Source organism: Opisthocomus hoazin, chromosome 7 (assembly GCF_030867145.1).
Source record: "Opisthocomus hoazin isolate bOpiHoa1 chromosome 7, bOpiHoa1.hap1, whole genome shotgun sequence".
Taxonomy (NCBI): Eukaryota; Metazoa; Chordata; class Aves; order Opisthocomiformes; family Opisthocomidae; genus Opisthocomus; species Opisthocomus hoazin.
In genome coordinates this window covers 31154566-31172676 of record NC_134420.1, presented here as the reverse complement: position 1 = coordinate 31172676, position 18111 = coordinate 31154566, and the positions used below count along the sequence as shown (strand labels likewise).

General features: G+C 41.6%; 1 protein-coding gene across 1 annotated transcript in view; it reads left to right on the top strand.

The window, feature by feature from the left end:
* Window positions 1–328: 328 nt before the first annotated feature.
* Window positions 329–18111, top strand: part of INO80 (INO80 complex ATPase subunit) — a 72822-nt gene continuing 55039 nt past the window's right edge. Inside the window, exons 1-9 of the mRNA XM_075426107.1 lie at window positions 329–590; window positions 8363–8545; window positions 9483–9649; window positions 9746–9813; window positions 11271–11432; window positions 13197–13317; window positions 14603–14817; window positions 15867–15920; window positions 17487–17690. Coding sequence (XP_075282222.1) covers window positions 8403–8545; window positions 9483–9649; window positions 9746–9813; window positions 11271–11432; window positions 13197–13317; window positions 14603–14817; window positions 15867–15920; window positions 17487–17690 — 1134 coding nt within the window. The 5' untranslated portion in view covers window positions 329–590; window positions 8363–8402. The remainder of the gene's footprint in view (window positions 591–8362; window positions 8546–9482; window positions 9650–9745; window positions 9814–11270; window positions 11433–13196; window positions 13318–14602; window positions 14818–15866; window positions 15921–17486; window positions 17691–18111) is intronic.

Here is an 18111-nt window from a genome sequence, read left to right as displayed (position 1 = left end):
CCACTTCCGGCACACAGCCACCTCCCCGCGCCAGCATCGCGAGAGCCCGCCCCGACTCGCGCGAGACTCGCTAGGTCACCCGGCCGCTTCGCCCGAGTCCCTTCGGCAATTTCCGTCACCGCCAGACTCTACCAATCGGCTGCGGGAGCTCATCGATGGGAGCGGGCCCCCCGCGGGCCGCGCGCGGGGACGGCGCCCGCAGCGCGGGCGCGGGGACCGCGCGGCGTCTGCGGCGGCGCGCGCGGGGCGGCGGGGCCGAGGCGCGGGGCCGGTGCGGCGGGGAGGTATGCGGGGCTCGATTGTTCAGGCCTGGCCATGGCGCCTCTCCTCCCCCCCGCCATGGCTCCCCGTGTCCCTGCTCCTCTCCTCTCAGTGAGCGAAAGTGGCCGCCGCCGCCGTCCCAGCGCCCGCAGCCGCCGCCTCCTCCTCAGCAGCAGCGCGGGCGCCATCTTGGCGAGGCAGGAGTCGAGAGCGCCTCGCGGCAGGAGACGGGCAGCGCCAGCCCCGGCAGCGCGGGGCGAGAGGCCGGGAGGAGCGAGCGGGGGAGCAAGCCCGGGAGACACCCCCAGCCCCCCGCCGCCGCCACCCAGGTGAGGCACCGCGGCGCCCGAGCTGGGGCACGCCAGGCGGGGGGCTACGAGAGGCGGTAGCGGGGCCTCGCGCCCCCCCCCCCCCCCCGCTGCTAAGCGCCGGTCGCAGCGCCCGGGCCTCTTCTTAAAGGGACAGGCCCCTTCCCCGCCCTGCCCGCCGGATGCGCCCCGATATACTGGCGCGGGAGCCGCCCCTCCCCCGCATGGAGCCGCCGCACGCGGGGGGGGGGGGGGGAGGGGAGCGGAGCGGGGCAGCGTCGTGCACCTGCGGGCGCACGTGCGCGGTGAGGGGGGGCGGGCTAAGGCGCGGGGGCCGCGCGGCGAGGGCGGCGGCGAGGCCGGGCCGGGCCGGGCCGTTGCGGCCGCCAGCGCCGCGTCACGTCACGGGGTGCCGGGTCCCCCCCAGCCCCCGCCGCCCGCCTGGGAGCGGCGCCGCGCGAGGTTGCGGGCACCGCCCGCCCCGCCGGCTCCTCTCGGGGCGCGGGGGCCTCCGCGTAGGGCCTGCGGCCTGCGACCGCCCCCGGCTGCCAAGCGGAGGGAGGGCGGGCGCCGGGGCGCTGCCGGGCCGGGCAGCCCTGCGAGCGGACCGGCCGAGCACCGGGACTGCTCGTCCGTGCGAGGTGCTGCCCGGCAGCGCCGGGCTCAGCGAAGGCCCGAGCTCCGCCCGGGGAGCGACCGGCGGCTGCGGGCGGGCGCTGCGTGCCGGGCGGGTGCCCCTGCGGGTGCGCGGGGCCTGCCGGGTGCCCGGAAGACATGGTTTGGTGTTACGGGCGCGCCAGAAAATGCCGCTGTGCCTTGCTGGCGCCGGGGTGTGAAGCCTGGCCCTGTGTCACTGCGGGCGCCTCACCTGACGCGGCTGCTCCGCGGTCAGCGCTGCTGGGCGTTACACGCTGCTGTTGTTAACCGGGTGCTGGTCGCCCGTGCCAGGTTTCCCTCCCAGCAGTGCCGTGGGTGATAACCATCAATTCCTTTAGATTATTTTCCACTTCGCCTGTAGAAAACGGTGCATATTCCTTTTTGATAGTGAAATGCCCTTATGTGCATTGTTATAATTTCATATGAGCAAGTCTACTGTGTAGATCTGATACGCCCCTATGTGACCAATGGTCATCTTTTTTTAATTTACATGACTCGGAAATGAAGTGTTTGGGTTGTCATTCCTGCAGTGTGTGTGTATAAGAGTAGGCCTTGCCATCTGGAGGTTGGTGAGGTAGTGAGGGAGAAGTACAAGGAACAGGACTGTAGCTTGAACCTGTTCCCAATGTTTAAGGATATTTCCCTGTAATTCACTTTTAGTCCGTCTCTCACATGTGTATTGTTCAAGTTGCTTAAAATACTGCCTTGCATTTCTTGACTGTTCAAATGAGCAAGTTTTGTTCCGTTGGGGTATAATGTAATAAGCTGCAGATTCTGTAATAAGCTTGCTATTTGACAAGCTAAATCACATGCTAGGGATTGATTTAGATGGCAGGAAGAAAATGGTCCTCTTAGAGCTTTCTTGGACATGGTTTCCCCTTTCATGGTCTGGGGTGGGGGGAGTAAAAGCCAAAACAAAACCAAAATCATCCATGCAGTTTATATTTTGTGTACACAGAGAGAGGAGGAGTGAAGCAATAGCAATGTGTGAGGGTAACAGTGCTGTTACGCAGTGCAGAGGGTATGGATGCATCGTCAGAGGTCTCCATAAATGTTGTTAACTGCCCTTCTGGGACAAGACTTACTCTAATTGAGCAATTAAATAGGTTTCTTTTTCTGCTAGTTTAAACATGGAAGCAGAGCTGTGACATGCTAACTTTTGCATTTGGTAGGTTTTAAGGTATTTGGTCATTCACTTATGTATATGCTTCTGATATAATTTTTGTAAAGCTGTACAGCTTTTTTTTTTTTAATAATAATAAATTAGGCCTTATCTGTGACTGTTATTTCGGCAATTAGAAAATTAAAAGCCTGTGCCCCACTGGCTCTTCTTTTTCGTATTTAAAAGCAATTAAAAGATGGAACGGAGATCGATGAAATACTCTCGTTCGTTGGAAGACAATATAAAACCTTACCATAGAAGCAAATCAGTGAAGTACTGTGTATAGGACAGCATCTAGTTTTAACTAGATTTCATTACTCAGAAAAGCAATTAAATTGGCTTCTTTCTAATTTCAAACTGAAATGGTGTTAACTCACACTTCAGTTGCATGTACATGTCTTTTATTCATTCAGCTTTAGTGGACACTGGGAGCTTAGGGTTCATATGAAATATCCTCCTATCTGCTTTCTTTTAAAGCGATAATATCTTATGTATTAAAGTTCTATTGAAGACACTGCCATAAAAATAAAGACTGTGTAGGGATTATGTTTTGCTTTAAGGCCTGGCATATAGTGTACTCTGGAAAATGGTTATCAGTGCAACTATACATTTGTCAAAGCAAGCTAAAATGTGAGGGGGAAAGAAGAGCCTGTAATCCTCCTCCAAGCAAAGTACCTCTTCAAGCTTTTTTTATGCTACCATAGTTGTCCGCAGTTAGAGATTATGTGCTTATAAAGAAATGTGACAAAACATACCTAACTGGTATTAACTGTACTAATGTAAGTTTTCCATATGGATCTTGACTTAATCTTCTGTGTGGATGTGTATGTTTGTGTGAGGGGTTATGCTGGAGATGTTGCTACAGGAAATCATTACAGTATTTTGCTACTCTAATGAGAGTTGTATGTCTCAGTTGTAAGTTTCTTCAAGAAAGAAGAGTATTCTAGGTCTCTTAATGAGTTGGTGTCAAAATGCAAAGTACGAAAAGATCCACGTGTGGAAAAAAACCAGAAAACTTCTAACATTGTGAAGGAACTAAAATACCGTAGAAGGTTGTATTCTTGCTCCCAGTTTTTAATCCTGCTTTATGGATAAAACATTCAATGCTGTCAGTAAGGATATGAGGAATGCACAATGTCCATGTATAGACTGGGATTTCAGGTTTTTGTCCACTTGAATGTTTTGTCAGCGTGCTGACAGGTTGGACAGAGGACAGGTAAGAAACTTCACTTTTGGGGGCTAAATATTTGAACAAATAAGCATGTTCTGCTGCAGGCCGGTAACACTTCGTGTACGTGCAGTTAGCGTGTGGCGGGTGAGACCCTATGGGTTAGTTTTACTTCCCTGATTTGCTGTGCGTTTGTTGTAGGCTAAGAAAGGGTGCTGTGGATTAGCTGCTCTGTTGTACCTCGTACCTCCATGGCAGCTTGTGTTTGTGTGTGTGCCCTCAGCTCGGAGCGAAGTTGTTACCGTTTTACTTCAATGTTTTATGTTAGTGTTAGGCATAAAGAGAAGAAAAAGTAATCCTCTGGTCTTACCTAAGGTGTGGAGGTGCCAGCAACTGAAGGAAAAAAAAAAAAGAAAAGCAAGAGACTCCTGGAGGAAGAAGTACTGTTTCAAACAGTTGTACAAAGCAAATCCTTTCCAGCTTGCAGCCAGGCACAAGTGCCGAACTGCGCGCTTGCCACTCGTGGGGCTCCTGCTTTAAATTGATAGCGGTAGCAAAAACTTGTTGGGACTACGTTCAGAAATAGCTGGTGGACATTTGTTTAAACTGGGAGAATTTACCTTTAAAGCTGAGTTGCTTCATGAGAGCGGTGTTTTTGCTGTTTGGTTGGTGTGGGTCGGTGGGCATAAAACTTAGAAACCTTGTTATAAAATACCACTCTGCTCGTTGAGGACTTCCTTGGAGGATTCTTGTCCAATGCTGGGTGTTTACTTACTGACCAGACGTTGTAATGGGCAGACTTGAAAAAACAAAGTGAGTGAAGAAATGCGCCTACATTAGCATTGAACTAGGCAATGTAATTTAAAACAGGATAAGGAAGGCTTCTTCAGAACTGAACTTAGATCTTTAAAAAGATATATATGATTATGAAGGTTATTTGTATGAAGTTGGTGTATATATATAACTAAACTCAGATCCTGCTGGTGATATTTCACTTGTGCTTTAGTAACTCAAAGGGCCAGGTGGTACAATTAAAAGGTTTCAGTGTGAGCTTCTGATTAAGAATGTTAGAGGATTTGAAGTGCCAGCCAGGCGGTGCAGCAGCTATGTATTTCCAAATGCTGATTTTCTAAACTGTGATAACTCTAGGGGAGTTGAGGGCGAAAGCAAATAACTACTGAATTTGATACTGAAACTTAACATAAAATTGGCATATATCAGTAAGAAAGTCATGGTGGCAGAAGGATTACTCTGCAGCATCCAGTCATTTTGCCAACTGTAATGTCTCTACCTAAATGTTACCATGAGTAATGAAAACATTTAGAAAAATCTCTATTTCTGCTATCTTCCTTAAAATGAGTAGGCAAAAGATAGATCTGTTTCAAAAATGGTGAAGTGGAATGAATGTCATCACTGTGTAAATCAACTGAAGCAATGTCTTACGATGTCCTGAGCACTGCTGTTACCTGCTGTAGTGGGTCAGGCTGTTGTGTGCCTCTCGCTTGTTCCCATCTTCTCCCACCTCAGTATTCAAGCAATTTTTGCCATTGGAAATCTTTGTTTCTTAAAACCTAGAATGGGAACAAAAGAACAGAGGATAAAGAAGTATCTGTCAATTAGCTTCCTTTATTATTACTTTGATCAGCAGATAAGCTCTGTGTGGCTGTCAGCATGTAAATAAATGAAAGGCTGAATTCAATGTCTGAGCTATTCTCTATCCATTGTGCCTGTGTAACACTTTCAAAATTTGTTTTGGACATTGTTAGTACATTTAAGAATATCATTAAGGTCTCCTCTGTTTATTTGTTCATTCGATAGGCGGGATACAGGCGAGTAACTGTTTTGAGGACAAGAGTAATTAACTTTGTATATGCAGGAGCCTCACAGGACAATTAAAATAGGAAGACAAGAAAAAGCTTGTCTCTTTCGATGGGTGAAATGTAGAGTACTTATACTATGTCAGCACAAGGAGGACTTTATTCAATGCAGAAATGCAAGGTTTACTGATCTGGGAAGTAATATTTAAATATTTAGGTATCTGAAAAAAAACACGGAGGAGACAGATATATGTTTAACATAGTATACACAAGGGGATTAATGTCTTAAAATGTGGAATGAAACCTACTCTTTGCAGTTACTGCAGTCCTTGCAGGCAGAGGGCAGTCCCTTGCTTTCGTATTTGCCTGGGAACTCTGTGCATTAGCTACTCCTGAGAAAATATCTTAGTTTTCTAGTTACTAAACATATCTGATAGCATATTTTCATAGGGTTGTTTATGTCTTACAAGCAAAGAAATAGTCTTCTGGTGGGTTATCTCCTAAGCTGTGTGAGCATGGAGCCGGATGAACACGGCTGCCTGTGTGGAGAAGAGGCGGTGATCCCGTCTGGTGGATCCGCTTAGACCAGCGCCTAGGCAAGTGCGTCTGGGCAGCTAGAAACGCATCCAGTTACTCATTTTAGATCAGGAATATGAGCGTGTTTGTTTTGCCTCAGGCCTGTTTGCTGTCCTGCAGTTAAAAACTTGACCTCAAATCTATCTTCTTTCCCCTTATTTTGCTGTTAGGCTTGTATGGTTTTGTGAGGGCAAGGCTCGTTGGGGTGCAGGCGAGCACATTTGATTTGTTGGCTTCCCCGGAGCTGGTGAAGCCAAATGGGGTCCTGTGTGCTGTGTGCCCCCCAGGACACGTTTCTTTCCTGCAGTGCCTCGAGGACAGGCAATGCTACCAAATGTTGAGTTTCGGGAAGGTGATTTTCTGTAAAGGACAGACAAGTGAAAGATGCATTGTGGTTCTGAGTGAAATCATTAAATGATGGTTGCACATGTAAACAAGTAAAATAATACCCTCTTCACACAACACATGCTGGTTTTAACGGATGCATTTTGAAATGGAGTGATAAAAGGATCACCATACTTTTTTCTGGTATGATACTAGGGATTGATCTTTCTCGTACAGTATATATCATTTTTAATGGTGATCTGAGAGAAAATATCTTTCACCTTCTTGGTGTCCTTTTCTGTCTCCTCCTGAATGATTTCTTCCATCAGAGACACCAGTTTCATGTTTCCTGTTGTTTTATAACCTCTTTACCTTCTTCATGGCCCTGTCTCTTGGAAGACAGTTTTTGATTTTAGGGTGGTTTTTTTCAGATGGCTGTTAAGCAGTTTGGCATATGTACCTTGAAAGTTTCTTGCAAAACATGAATCTTAATACAGTTATGATAGGGAAGGCCTTCAGGTGCTTTGTTCTGTCTTCTAACTTCTGCTGCAAATGGGTGTTTGGTAACGGGGCAATCATTTCATTGCTGTCAGGTGAGCGAAGATCCGTATAGAAAGCTGAACGTACACAGCTTCAGTCTAAAAATAATTTTAAAATGAGGGCTGTTATCCCGTCTAACAATTTCTGGCATGCTGTTGTATATTCTGTATGGGTAAAGATGTTAACTCAAGGCTAGGCATTGATTAAGAAATAATACAATTTGCTTTTGTTCAACCACAGCCATTACTGTCAAGGTGGTGATCACTTATCCTAGTGTTTTTGTAACTTAGGAAGTTCTGAATCTGTGCTGTAATTTTTGAGGATAGAAGACTTGGAAAAAGTTCGCTGCTGGTTTTTGGTCTGTGTACGTGAAGAGAGAACAATTGGAAGACCAGATACTCAATCTGTGTTTTCACTTACATAAGCTTAAAACAATTTAGTCATTAACAAGTTAATAATTGAACAAATATAAAATGTATTGCAGTAAATTGATGTGAAGCATGCTTCAGGTTTTGTAGTATTTTTAAAAAGTGATAAAAACTGGAAGAATCCCTCAGAAGAACAATTAATCTAAGTATTTCAAAAGCTGATTGGTTTTATTTTTGGCCTCCACCAGAAGCAAAAGCTTAAAGCATTTATTAGCAAATACTATCATATTTAGGGTATTGACAGCACCTTCATTTATACAGTGAGCGCTGTGACTTTGGAAATAATTTAAAATTATCTTTCTCACTATTATTATAACAATGATGGCATCTTTTGTAATGGAAGAAAAATAAAATTCTATTTGACAGGCCTGTTACTGTAACAGTTGTTACAGCATCTCTTGTAGTTGAAGGAAAATAAAACTGCAGTTGATAGAGAAATAAAATGTGTTGATAGTTTTGTTCTTAAAGTATATATTATGCAAATATTGCAGGAGGGATGTGTTTGGTTTTTTAAGAATCTAAAATCCTGAAAACAAATAAAAAATGAAAATCAGGATGGCTGTTTTTACTAGTTGATAAAACATGAATCTAGAGTATGTTCTAAATAAGTAAATATAAAAAGCATGTAATAAATTGCTAATTAAGTGTTACTTTTTCTTTAATAAAAATAACAGATTTTAGAATGGAGGTGTTTTTGGTCAAGTATTTATAACTTGTTTATCAGCAGGTTATCTTTAATATCTTCAATAGTGATGAAAGTCTGCTTTAGATGTTCAAGGACTGGCTTCATTGTACTTTGCATTTCTGTGTCACCACTTGGATTATCATACAGGTCACTGTAGTGCTCATTCCTATCAAACGGCGTCTATGAAGTCATAAAACAGAAAACTAAGAATCTGCTTTTTGGCTATAGTAATATTGTGGTGGAAAGTTTTGTGTGAATTTCTGTTTAATATACCTATTAACTGCAACCTAAGTTTTTTGCCCAGAACTGCCTCGGTTATGTGTTCTGTGAAATACTAGCATTTGGTGTAGCATGCAGTAGATTTGCCTGCTCACCGAGTTTGTTCCTTCCAGAGGTGGTGGTGGTGGTGATGATGGCTGTTGTTTCTTCTTAACAGCTGTGTGTTCAGAGGCACCTGTGCATGAGAAGTTTGTTCTATGGCCTCAGAGCTGGGTGCCAGGGAGGATGGCAGCTGCTCAGAGCTGGCAAAACCCCTCTATCTGCAATATCTGGAGAAAGCTCTGCAACTGGATCAGTTTCTACAACAGACATCTGCCATCTTTAACAGGAGTATATCCAGGTACCAAAACCATTTCAATTTTCCTTTGGGAATACCAAAGGAAAGACAAGCATTTTTATTACATTGTTCCCAGGCAACACCATATTAAGTGTTTAGTGGTGACTTGTTCATTATGAACTCTTCTCCTTCAGAGATTTTGCAGTGTGCTTCTCTTAGCTCACACTGATAATTCGGTCTGTTGCCAGCACATGTACAAATTAGCATGACATTTTAAAGCTATTTTTTGTAGCTGGGTGGCCAAAACTTTCTTTGTCTGCAAAAAGTAGGATGAACAAATACTAAAATGATTTTTCAGGGAGATGGCCTGTAGCCATAAGTGAAATGCAAACACAGTTGTCAGGTGCAGAATTTATATGTAAGTTGTAGCAATGAGTTGAGTCATCAGGGTACGTTTCTGTCCCAAAACAATGTACATTTAATTTCCTCAGTGTTTTGGAATTGTAGAGTTACAGAACTCATAGCTGTATGCATGATAGACAACAGGTACATTTACAAGCATGTTAGATCCACACAAGGAGTGGAGTATAGCTTTATATTTCTCACATGTACGGTAGGGCTGAGGATAACAATATTGTGCTTTGGTTTGACTTGATATTCGTTTCTTGCTTAACTTGTGCTTCTCAGATTAGATACCTAGTTAAAGACTGAAGGTGCAGGTTGATAGCATAGCCAGGCTGGTCTGGTGGTTAACTACTGCCAAGGGGTGTCCCATCCCACTCGGTGGGTGAGGGAAGGTGATCTTTTTCACTTTGGTCTGGGACAGTACAAGGGGTTAACAGGAAATTAACAGCAGTATTTCTAATGTATAAAATTACATCTGAAGTTGTCTCAATTTTCAAACCTCTAGACAAATGGCCATGTGTAAGAAAGCTGCATGGCTAACTCCTCTTCTGAATATTTTCCTTTTGTTGTCACCGTGTTACATATTTTCTTGCAGTGATGAAAGTGAAGATGGATTGGATGACAATCCTTTGCTGCCTCAGTCTGGGGATCCCCTGATGCAAGTTAAGGAAGAGCCTCCAAACTCTTTGCTTGGGGAATCTTCTGGAGCAGGGAATTCTGGGATGCTGAATGCACATTCTCTGAATGGAGTACTGCAGCCAGGTAGGCATGCACTAGGCTGAATCTCTGCTTTCTTTGGGATAAGCTGGGAAAAGCATTATTTCTCAAGAACTTTATTTTTATTTTTTTGCTAAACAGAACAAAAGTCTGAAAAAGGGAGCTTGTATAATTTTTCCAAACTGAAGAAAAGCAGAAAGTGGCTGAAGGTAAGAATATTGGAAAGAAATGCAGCCATTATGAAATCTGTGAGTAGAGTTCCAGTCAACACCTTGTAGCAGTGGTGAGTGATTCCGTCTTGTCATCCGATGTAGATCATGGTGTAGAAACGTGTAAGCAAGCAGACGGCAGCAAGAAAATAAGTTGAGCAATGGTCAGAGCGTTATCACAAATTATCACAAATACAATTCCAAATACAGTAGGTTTACAGTAAGTTTGTTCTCAGCTCAGTAGTTTGTTTAATTTTAATTTACCTGTACTACTGAGAGCTCAGAAAGCTAAACTAACATTTTAAGAGCTGCTCTAAATTATGTGATGCAATTTGATTCATGCAAAATCTCACACTGAAAAAGAGGCATAGGGTGATATAGAGATGGGGTAATATTTTGTGTTGCTGAAGAGAGCTCCAGGTGAATTCTTTAGTTTTGTTCTATATTGGCTTGTTGTTTGCTGCACTGGTGGTGTTTTTTTTTTTTTTTTTTGGAGGTAACTGGAGCTAGTGTCCCTTGCTAAGAAGGAAATGAGGTTTGGGGTTTTTTTACATTAAAAAAAAAACACAAAGCAAAAAATACATTCTACAGAGGCTTCTCATCTTGGAAATGGAAAGAAAGAAGAGTGACAGTTGATAATGTATATTGTATTAGACTTTGGGTAGAACAAAGTAGAGTTATAGTATCTCTAGATTAGAGGCTTTCATTTTCATTGTGTACCAAAACGTCCAGTAGGCATTTCAGTTTTGGTGAGCAGCAGCATTTTAGTTAAATTTCACAGTATACATTCAGAAACTTGAAATAATTTTAGTACACTGTCCAAAATTAAATGAGCTGTTACGAAATATATTAAATGAACATTTGAGACTTGCCTGACAATTTGGTTCTAAGATGAACTCGGTACAAGGTCGAAGTGAGGATGAAAGGAGAGAGTGGAATTGTGACTTTATACCATCTTTGCCTTTTCATTGTACTGTAGCCTTCTCTAGTTTGCAAGAACAGAATGCCAAGACTCCAGACGAGCCAAACCTGCTGCAACTGATGCAGGTGGAAGTGGTAGAATAGCCCAACAAACTACAGATGGGATAGGGAAGTACCTGCAATCGTATATCACAGAATGCCCCTAGCGGTATCCTGGATTTTCTCACTGCTGCTTTTCTGAGACTGTAGACAAAGTGGATTCTAAAGTGACTTAACTATCACCAAACTAATAGAAGACTACCTCCCCCCAATCAGAAAATGTTTATTGGATTCACTGCTATGCAGTACTGTACCTCAGAAAACTGTTTTCCATTTGAGGCGTTTCAAATGGAAGACACTTTGTAAATGCTAAGTGGCATTGTTGGGCCAGACCCGCAGCCCTTTATTAGGTAAAGGCTCAAGACTGCTTTGAATAAATAAACAGTTCAGTATAGGGGCTTGCGATTGTTAAATTAGTTTCCGTTCACTCTCGTTAGAGTATCCTTCTGAGTGATGACTCCAGTGACACAGATTCACCAAGTGATGAAGATGGAGAGGAGGAAGAAGAATTTTCACTTTCGAGGGAAGAACTTCACAATATGCTGCGATTACACAAATATAAGAAACTGCATCAAAGTAAATACAGCAAAGACAAAGAGGTAAAAAGTTTTAAATTTCCTTGATTTTTATTCTTTCCTTTAACTGTGTTATTTTAACTGCGCTTACATTTTTACCAAAACCCATAATATTTTGGGGACTGGAAAATATCCTGTTGTTTGGTAGACGAGAACAATCTAACATCAGTTTTAGACAAGGGTTAATCAATTACATAGAGACTGAAAAGCCTTATGCTGAGAATCTGTCAATAATTTATGTAGCTAGTACTGGCATATGTGTTATATATGGCTTCCACAGTGCTGTGTTCTAGTCACTAGAGCAAATACAGGGTGCGTTTGGGTGATATATATTAAAACTGATGTGCTGTGGGTTGAATTCTAATATAGGTGGTAGCTGCTGTTCAAGACTAAAACTGTATATTTAAACCTAAAGCAGGATACTTGCATCATCACTGAGGTGATGAGTATTAAGGCGATGTTTACCTGCTTGAAAAGGAGTTCCTAGTTTTCTTTCTTACTGTTTTCTGTCATTCTTTGGGGTTTTACTTGACTTTCTTTTTTTTTCTTTCTCACCTTTTTTATTTTGGATTTTCTTCTCATATTCTTTCCCTTCTTGTAAGAAAATAGTCTGCGGTATTTCTGCATTTTTCTTAATATTAGGCCAATTTCTATGACTGTTTTGATTCTAATAATATATTTCTTCAAATTATGAGGGCTTTTGCAGCAGTTATTTTCATCACCATTTTGAATTGCACCAGAAGGTAGTCTCGGATGAAGGAAGTCATCCTATTCTGCTGTCAGAGGATGTGTCTGAAATGAAAATTTGTTGTCTTGTTTAATATTATTTTGAAATTTCTCCAAAGAGTGAGGAAATATTTTCCCACCCAGGCCTTTGCTTCTGTCCACTTCTTTCCTTTGTTTACTTGTTAACTTCTAAGCCAAGATTGTATTAGCTTCTTGAAATATTATAGAACTATGCAAATACACCCAATTTTTACACAGGTCATAGCCTTTGTTAGATTTTACACAAATACATATTTCCAGACTAGTAACAAATAATATCCAGTGCAAATAACCAGGGTAGTTATGAGGGGGGGCAAACACACCTGTCCAAAAAAGTTAGTTTATGCTGATCTTCTCACCTTTCAAAAATCTTTTATGAACTTATTAGTATGCTTAGGTTTTAAATTGTTAATTTCTAGCCTGTGTTGTCTTTAATTTGCCTGTTTATGTGTAACCTGTGTATAGTTCTTTAATATTTTAGTTGAATAGTCCTTGGAATATACTGACTTTTTTGATAATTTTGGGGAAAAAAATGCCGAGGCAGCTATATTTTTACTTGGCAATGTGAGTGTTCGAGTTGTTTGTCCTTGTGGAAGTCTTTTATGTAAACCTGTCCTTTTGCATCCTTTGGAATGATAAAGTAGAACATATATGTAATTTGGGAATGCAGTCAAAACAAATAGGAGGTCCGTGGTTGGACCACTTCATGTGAAGTGCTGTCTTGCTGGGCAGCACCTGTGTGGAAAAGATAGAGCAGTGTGTTTTGAAATTGTAAGCTTCACTGCCTGCCCTTCTCATCCTGCTTAACTAAGTGGGCTTGGGTCTCTGTGTAGAACTTGGAGGCCACCTCTGGGAGCAGTGGTTTCACTTCGGACATGGTATGATCCTTGATAACAATGCTAAATGGAGAAGTGCATGCTTCTGATCTCTTATTTATGATCAAGATCTCAATTTATTTACCTGGTATCTCTGTTATCCGCTGTATCTGTTTTCCGGTACTGTGCTCACTTACATCCACTTCAGTTGCAGCAATATCAATACTACAGTGCAGGACTGCTGTCTACACATGATCCTTACTACGAGCAGCAGCGCCACCTGCTAGGGCCCAAGAAAAAGAAGTTCAAAGAAGAGAAAAAATTAAAAGGTAAAGTCATTACCCTTTAAATTTTTAAATGGCTGCTGTTGTTAATCTGCTTTCCTATGTTATTTTCTTTGAGTAAACATAAATATTCAAAACTTCTGGGTTTTGCATGGAAATACCCAGTTCTGTCAGAAAAAAATCTGTAGAAAGTACTGCGCTTTATCTTCTGGCTTCTAGAAAGCTAGAGTGAAAAAAAGGAATGTGAATTGAGAGTTCATGGCTTTCAGTTTTCTTTGTGGACCTCTGAATCTGAAATGAAAGAGTTATGCAGTACCTGATAGCTACATTCATTGCTTGAGAATCTGTAAATACCATTGTGTATCATGGTCCATTTACTCAGAGTTTTTTAGAAACACAATAGTTCCTTGAAAAATGTAAGAACGTAGCCAGTACCTGTTGCAGTTATTCCTGAATATGTAATTCTAGTGAACAAGAAACGATAAGGAGTGAGAGTGTTTTCTGGAAATTAGAGGGAACTCAGAGTTGATGTCCAATGTGAGTTAAAACAGAATTACTTCTGTAACCTCTCAGCTGGAGTTTCTCAGATGCATGTTTGCTAGGAAGTACAGTTTCCTTTTTTGATTGAGCTGGCAGCAGCTGTAAATCTGTAAGGAAGCAGGAAGGGAAGGCTATGAACTGTCAGCGTAAGGTGAATTCTCTCTAGTGCAAGTACTTAAGTTTGAGCTGCGTTTTAAAGGGGCTATTTTGGGCTCCCTCTCTCCCTCCCTCCCTCCCTCCTTCTTTAACTCTGGTGGTTTTTTTTTCTGCACTAATCTTGCAGCGTCCATGATTTTGCATACTCAAAAAGAGTATTTTTAACACCTGATACCAGTATCAGTTTCCTCTGAAAACTGGTATCTGTAATAGGTGATAACATGCCAATCTCTATCAACTGCTGAGAAGCTTGCTTTGAGACTGATCCTACCAAATGCTAATGTTGTTGCCTTTAAATGACTTACCTTTACCCGTCTTTAAGTAGAATTTTATCACAAAGCAAGAAACATTGCACCAGGTCCCAGAGATTTTAGCTCCCAAGGCGTGTTTCCCTAGGTGGAAAAATTGCATTTCATCACTCTATTAGGCAAATGTTTCTATTATAAAGTGATGAGGAAATACGTAATATGATAAATGGATGGTACCAGAGTTGGCAAACATGGATCAGTCTGGCTTTTTTTCTTGATTCCACGCATAAATTGACTAAGATAGTTTGCTCAGGAAAGATACCTCACTAAATGTATCCCAAAAATAGAGAAAGAAATTGATTTTTGTGGTCATTGTTGCCATGTAGGCAAGTTGAAAAAAGTAAAGAAAAAGAGGAGACGAGATGAAGAACTCTCTTCAGAGGAGTCACCACGACGCCACCATCACCAGACCAAAGTTTTTGCCAAGTTTTCTCATGATACGCCACCACCTGGATCCAAGAAAAAGCATTTGACTGTTGAGCAACTTAATGCACGTCGGCGGAAAGTGTGGCTTAGCATTGTTAAAAAGGAGTTGCCAAAGGTGAGCTTCGCTAATGGCACTAAATCAGTGATCGTGGCAAGAAAGTGAAGTAGAAAATTAACTTAGTGGGGAGTTGACACTTGGAAGAACAGAGTGAAGCAAGACCTGATTTTTCTGGTGATCATTAATGACCAAAGTGATACTCTGTAATCCACAAGCAAACTATAGTTCAGATTTGTTATCACCAGTGGTATCTGAGTGGATCATGCAGTGCTTTTGCCACTGCTTTCACTTGTCTATCCAACCCTTTTCTACGAATAGTACAGTAAACTGTAGCCATTAGTCCTTTTAATCTACAGAATAGCAATGTAGAGCAAACCAATATCTAGGTTTTACATAAAGTTCAGGGAGGGAGTGTTTTCATCATTGTAATGTGCGTCTTTTTTGAAACATTTCAGAAACAGTCTAGGGAAAAGTGTTTGTATCATTTGCGGGAGGAGCTTCAGGCACATTAGAAATAGAAAGCTGGGTTCACTGTCGCTAGTTTTCTGAGGTATGATCAGAGTGAATCTTACAGCGTGCATTTTGGAGTTCACAGTTAACAGACTTTAAATTCTAGGAAGTTGAATGTGAGTGATGACTATAGCATCCTACATGAACTTAAAAGGCAGGCAAGAAGGGTACATGCAGTGTGATAGACCTTGTTTTTTCAAAAGACTGATTTTGATCATGTGAAGAACATAGATCTACATTAATTCTTAACATCTTTGGGAAACAGTGGCAATTTTTGTTGTTTACGTCAGTGATAACAGTGGAATAGTGGAACCCTGCTTTGCAATAGTAGTAATTAAAGGAAATGATCCTGAAGAAGGAGGTTTTTTACGTCCATGCTTTGGGAGTTGGAATACATTTCTACATGCCTTCAATAACTAAGGATGAAAAGCTGTTTCAGTCAAAATAAAAAATACTTACAGTACCTGTACCTGATTATACAGCAGTGTGCGTCGCTGAGGTTGGCACATAAATCTGCTGAAGACTGGAAAGTGATCTTTTGAAATACTGTGAAGCCATTACCCTTTAACTAATTTTAAGATGTTATTATTTTGTAGGCATACAAACAAAAAGCCTCAGCCCGCAACCTTTTTCTAACCAACAGCAAAAAGGTAAGTGTTGTTTAGCTTTATGCAAGTACTTGTACTGGGTGTAATAGGCAAACTGTAACCTCTGTATGTTTCTTCTGTTTCTTATAATGCTGACTGTACTAGCAGGGCAGTATAGGAGAAAGCACTGTATAGAAGTAATTTGTTACTTAGTAGAAGGCTTTTCATTTTTTAGATGTGTCATTTTGGCCTGTTTCATAAGCAACAGATGAAATGAGCAACATGAATTTCTTTTGTGAGATCTTTTTGGCTTTCATAAGATTTAGTTTGTACATTTTTAATTTACTGATCTTTGAACAATAGGTTAATGATGGGCTTTTGAACTGCCCATCTATCCACTAGCTAGAATTTGCTGATGGAAGGATTCTTGTTTAAATCAAAGGGGCTCTTGGAATCTTGAATGTGTTAAATTACATAAATATATATAGGAGCTGAGATTAAGAATAGAACAATTTTCTGCTTAAGTGATTGCAAGAGGAATTTATCTTCTCATCAGAGTCTTCGCTGAGAAGTGTCGTTGTTTCTACCTAGAAGGCTTTACTGCAGAAACACTTGATAATGGCTTTCTGAGCATTTTTCAAGTGTTACACTCAATTGTCTGATTGACTTACGTGGTGAATGAAAACGTATAAATATAGGGCTGAGAATTACGAGAGAGAAGATGATGTAGGAGATTTTCCATTCTGTACGTACCTTATCAAGAAGGGGAGCACTTTCTGTGTAAGGGATGCGGAAAACAGGACCTGCATGTGTATATTTGCGAAACTTTGTTGTGGATGGGTTCTCTCCTATGCTCCCCCTTAGCTAGCAGAGAGTGGGCTGCTTTGTCATGTCTGGGCAAATAACCCGCGATTATTGTATTTCTAGATATCACAAACTGCATTTTAGCAAGTGAGTGATGTGACACACTTAGCGGTTTTGAAATCCCACTTCTTTGTTCTTTGTTTTCATTTTGTTTGATCATTTGAAATCTGTGTGTTAGAATTGTTGATGTGCAAATTTTAGTGGAGGAAAAAAACCCTGTCACAAGTATTAAACCCAGCAATTTTGACCATTATGACAATGGCATTAATTTATAGTAGAATGAAAAATTACATTGTTATGCTTTTTCATGAGGTGGTAGGAAAATAGTAGGATAGTCACCGCTTTTCAGTGTATGAACATGTGAGTGAGATTGTATTCCTCCAGTACTGCTATTGTATCAGCCTTAGTAAAACAGTGAGAAAGCGTGGGTACCACAGAAAAGCATGTAGAAGAGATGAGTCAGAATTGCAGGCAAGCCTTGAACTGAGGTCTTCTGAGTCCCCTTCAAGGACCTAACCACCAGGTGAATCCTTTAAGCACCATGCCACACTGAAACTGTCTTCAGGTTTTGTCTTCATGTCAGGAGGTTTTGGAAGTTGATGCACTTTCATGCTGTTTCAAAAGCGATACTGCTGAGTGAAATATCACAGTTTTTCTCTCTGAAGGCTCAGATTTGGTTGTAAGCAAATTTGATGTTGTTTATTGCTGGATTTCTTTAAAATCTGCTGATTTTACCACTGTTTCCAAAACGTTATTTCACTCCAGCTTGCCCATCAGTGCATGAGGGAGGTACGTCGAGCTGCTATCCAGGCCCAGAAAAACTGCAAGGAAACTCTACCACGAGCACGTCGTCTTACCAAAGAGATGCTTCTCTATTGGAAAAAGTATGAAAAGGTGGAAAAAGAACATCGCAAAAGAGCTGAGAAAGAGGCTCTGGAGCAACGCAAGCTGGATGAGGAGATGAGAGAGGTACAGCAAAACCACGAAATGCTGATAATTAATCTGTCGCAGAAGTGTCTGGATAATTTGAGATTCTAAATCCAGGCCATGAAATTCACTTATTTGTTCTGTTTCAGCGGTATTCCATGATTTCTACTGCTATCTTAAAGTTCTTGACATAATTCTTCTAATGTTAGCTAGAGCTGATAATAAAAGCCTTTAGACTGTGTAAATTCTTTACAAACGAATGAAGGGATTAGACAAGCAGCTTGTCTCACAGACATACATAACTCAGAGTTACTAAAGGCCAGGCTTTTGTGATGCTTTGTACATCATTCTGGCTTCAGAAGGCAAGCCACATTTTCATTCACACTGAATTTTTTTTTTTTTTTTTGTCTTTTTCCCCCTTGCTGTAAATTGATATCATAATTCATGTATGAGACACGGAATT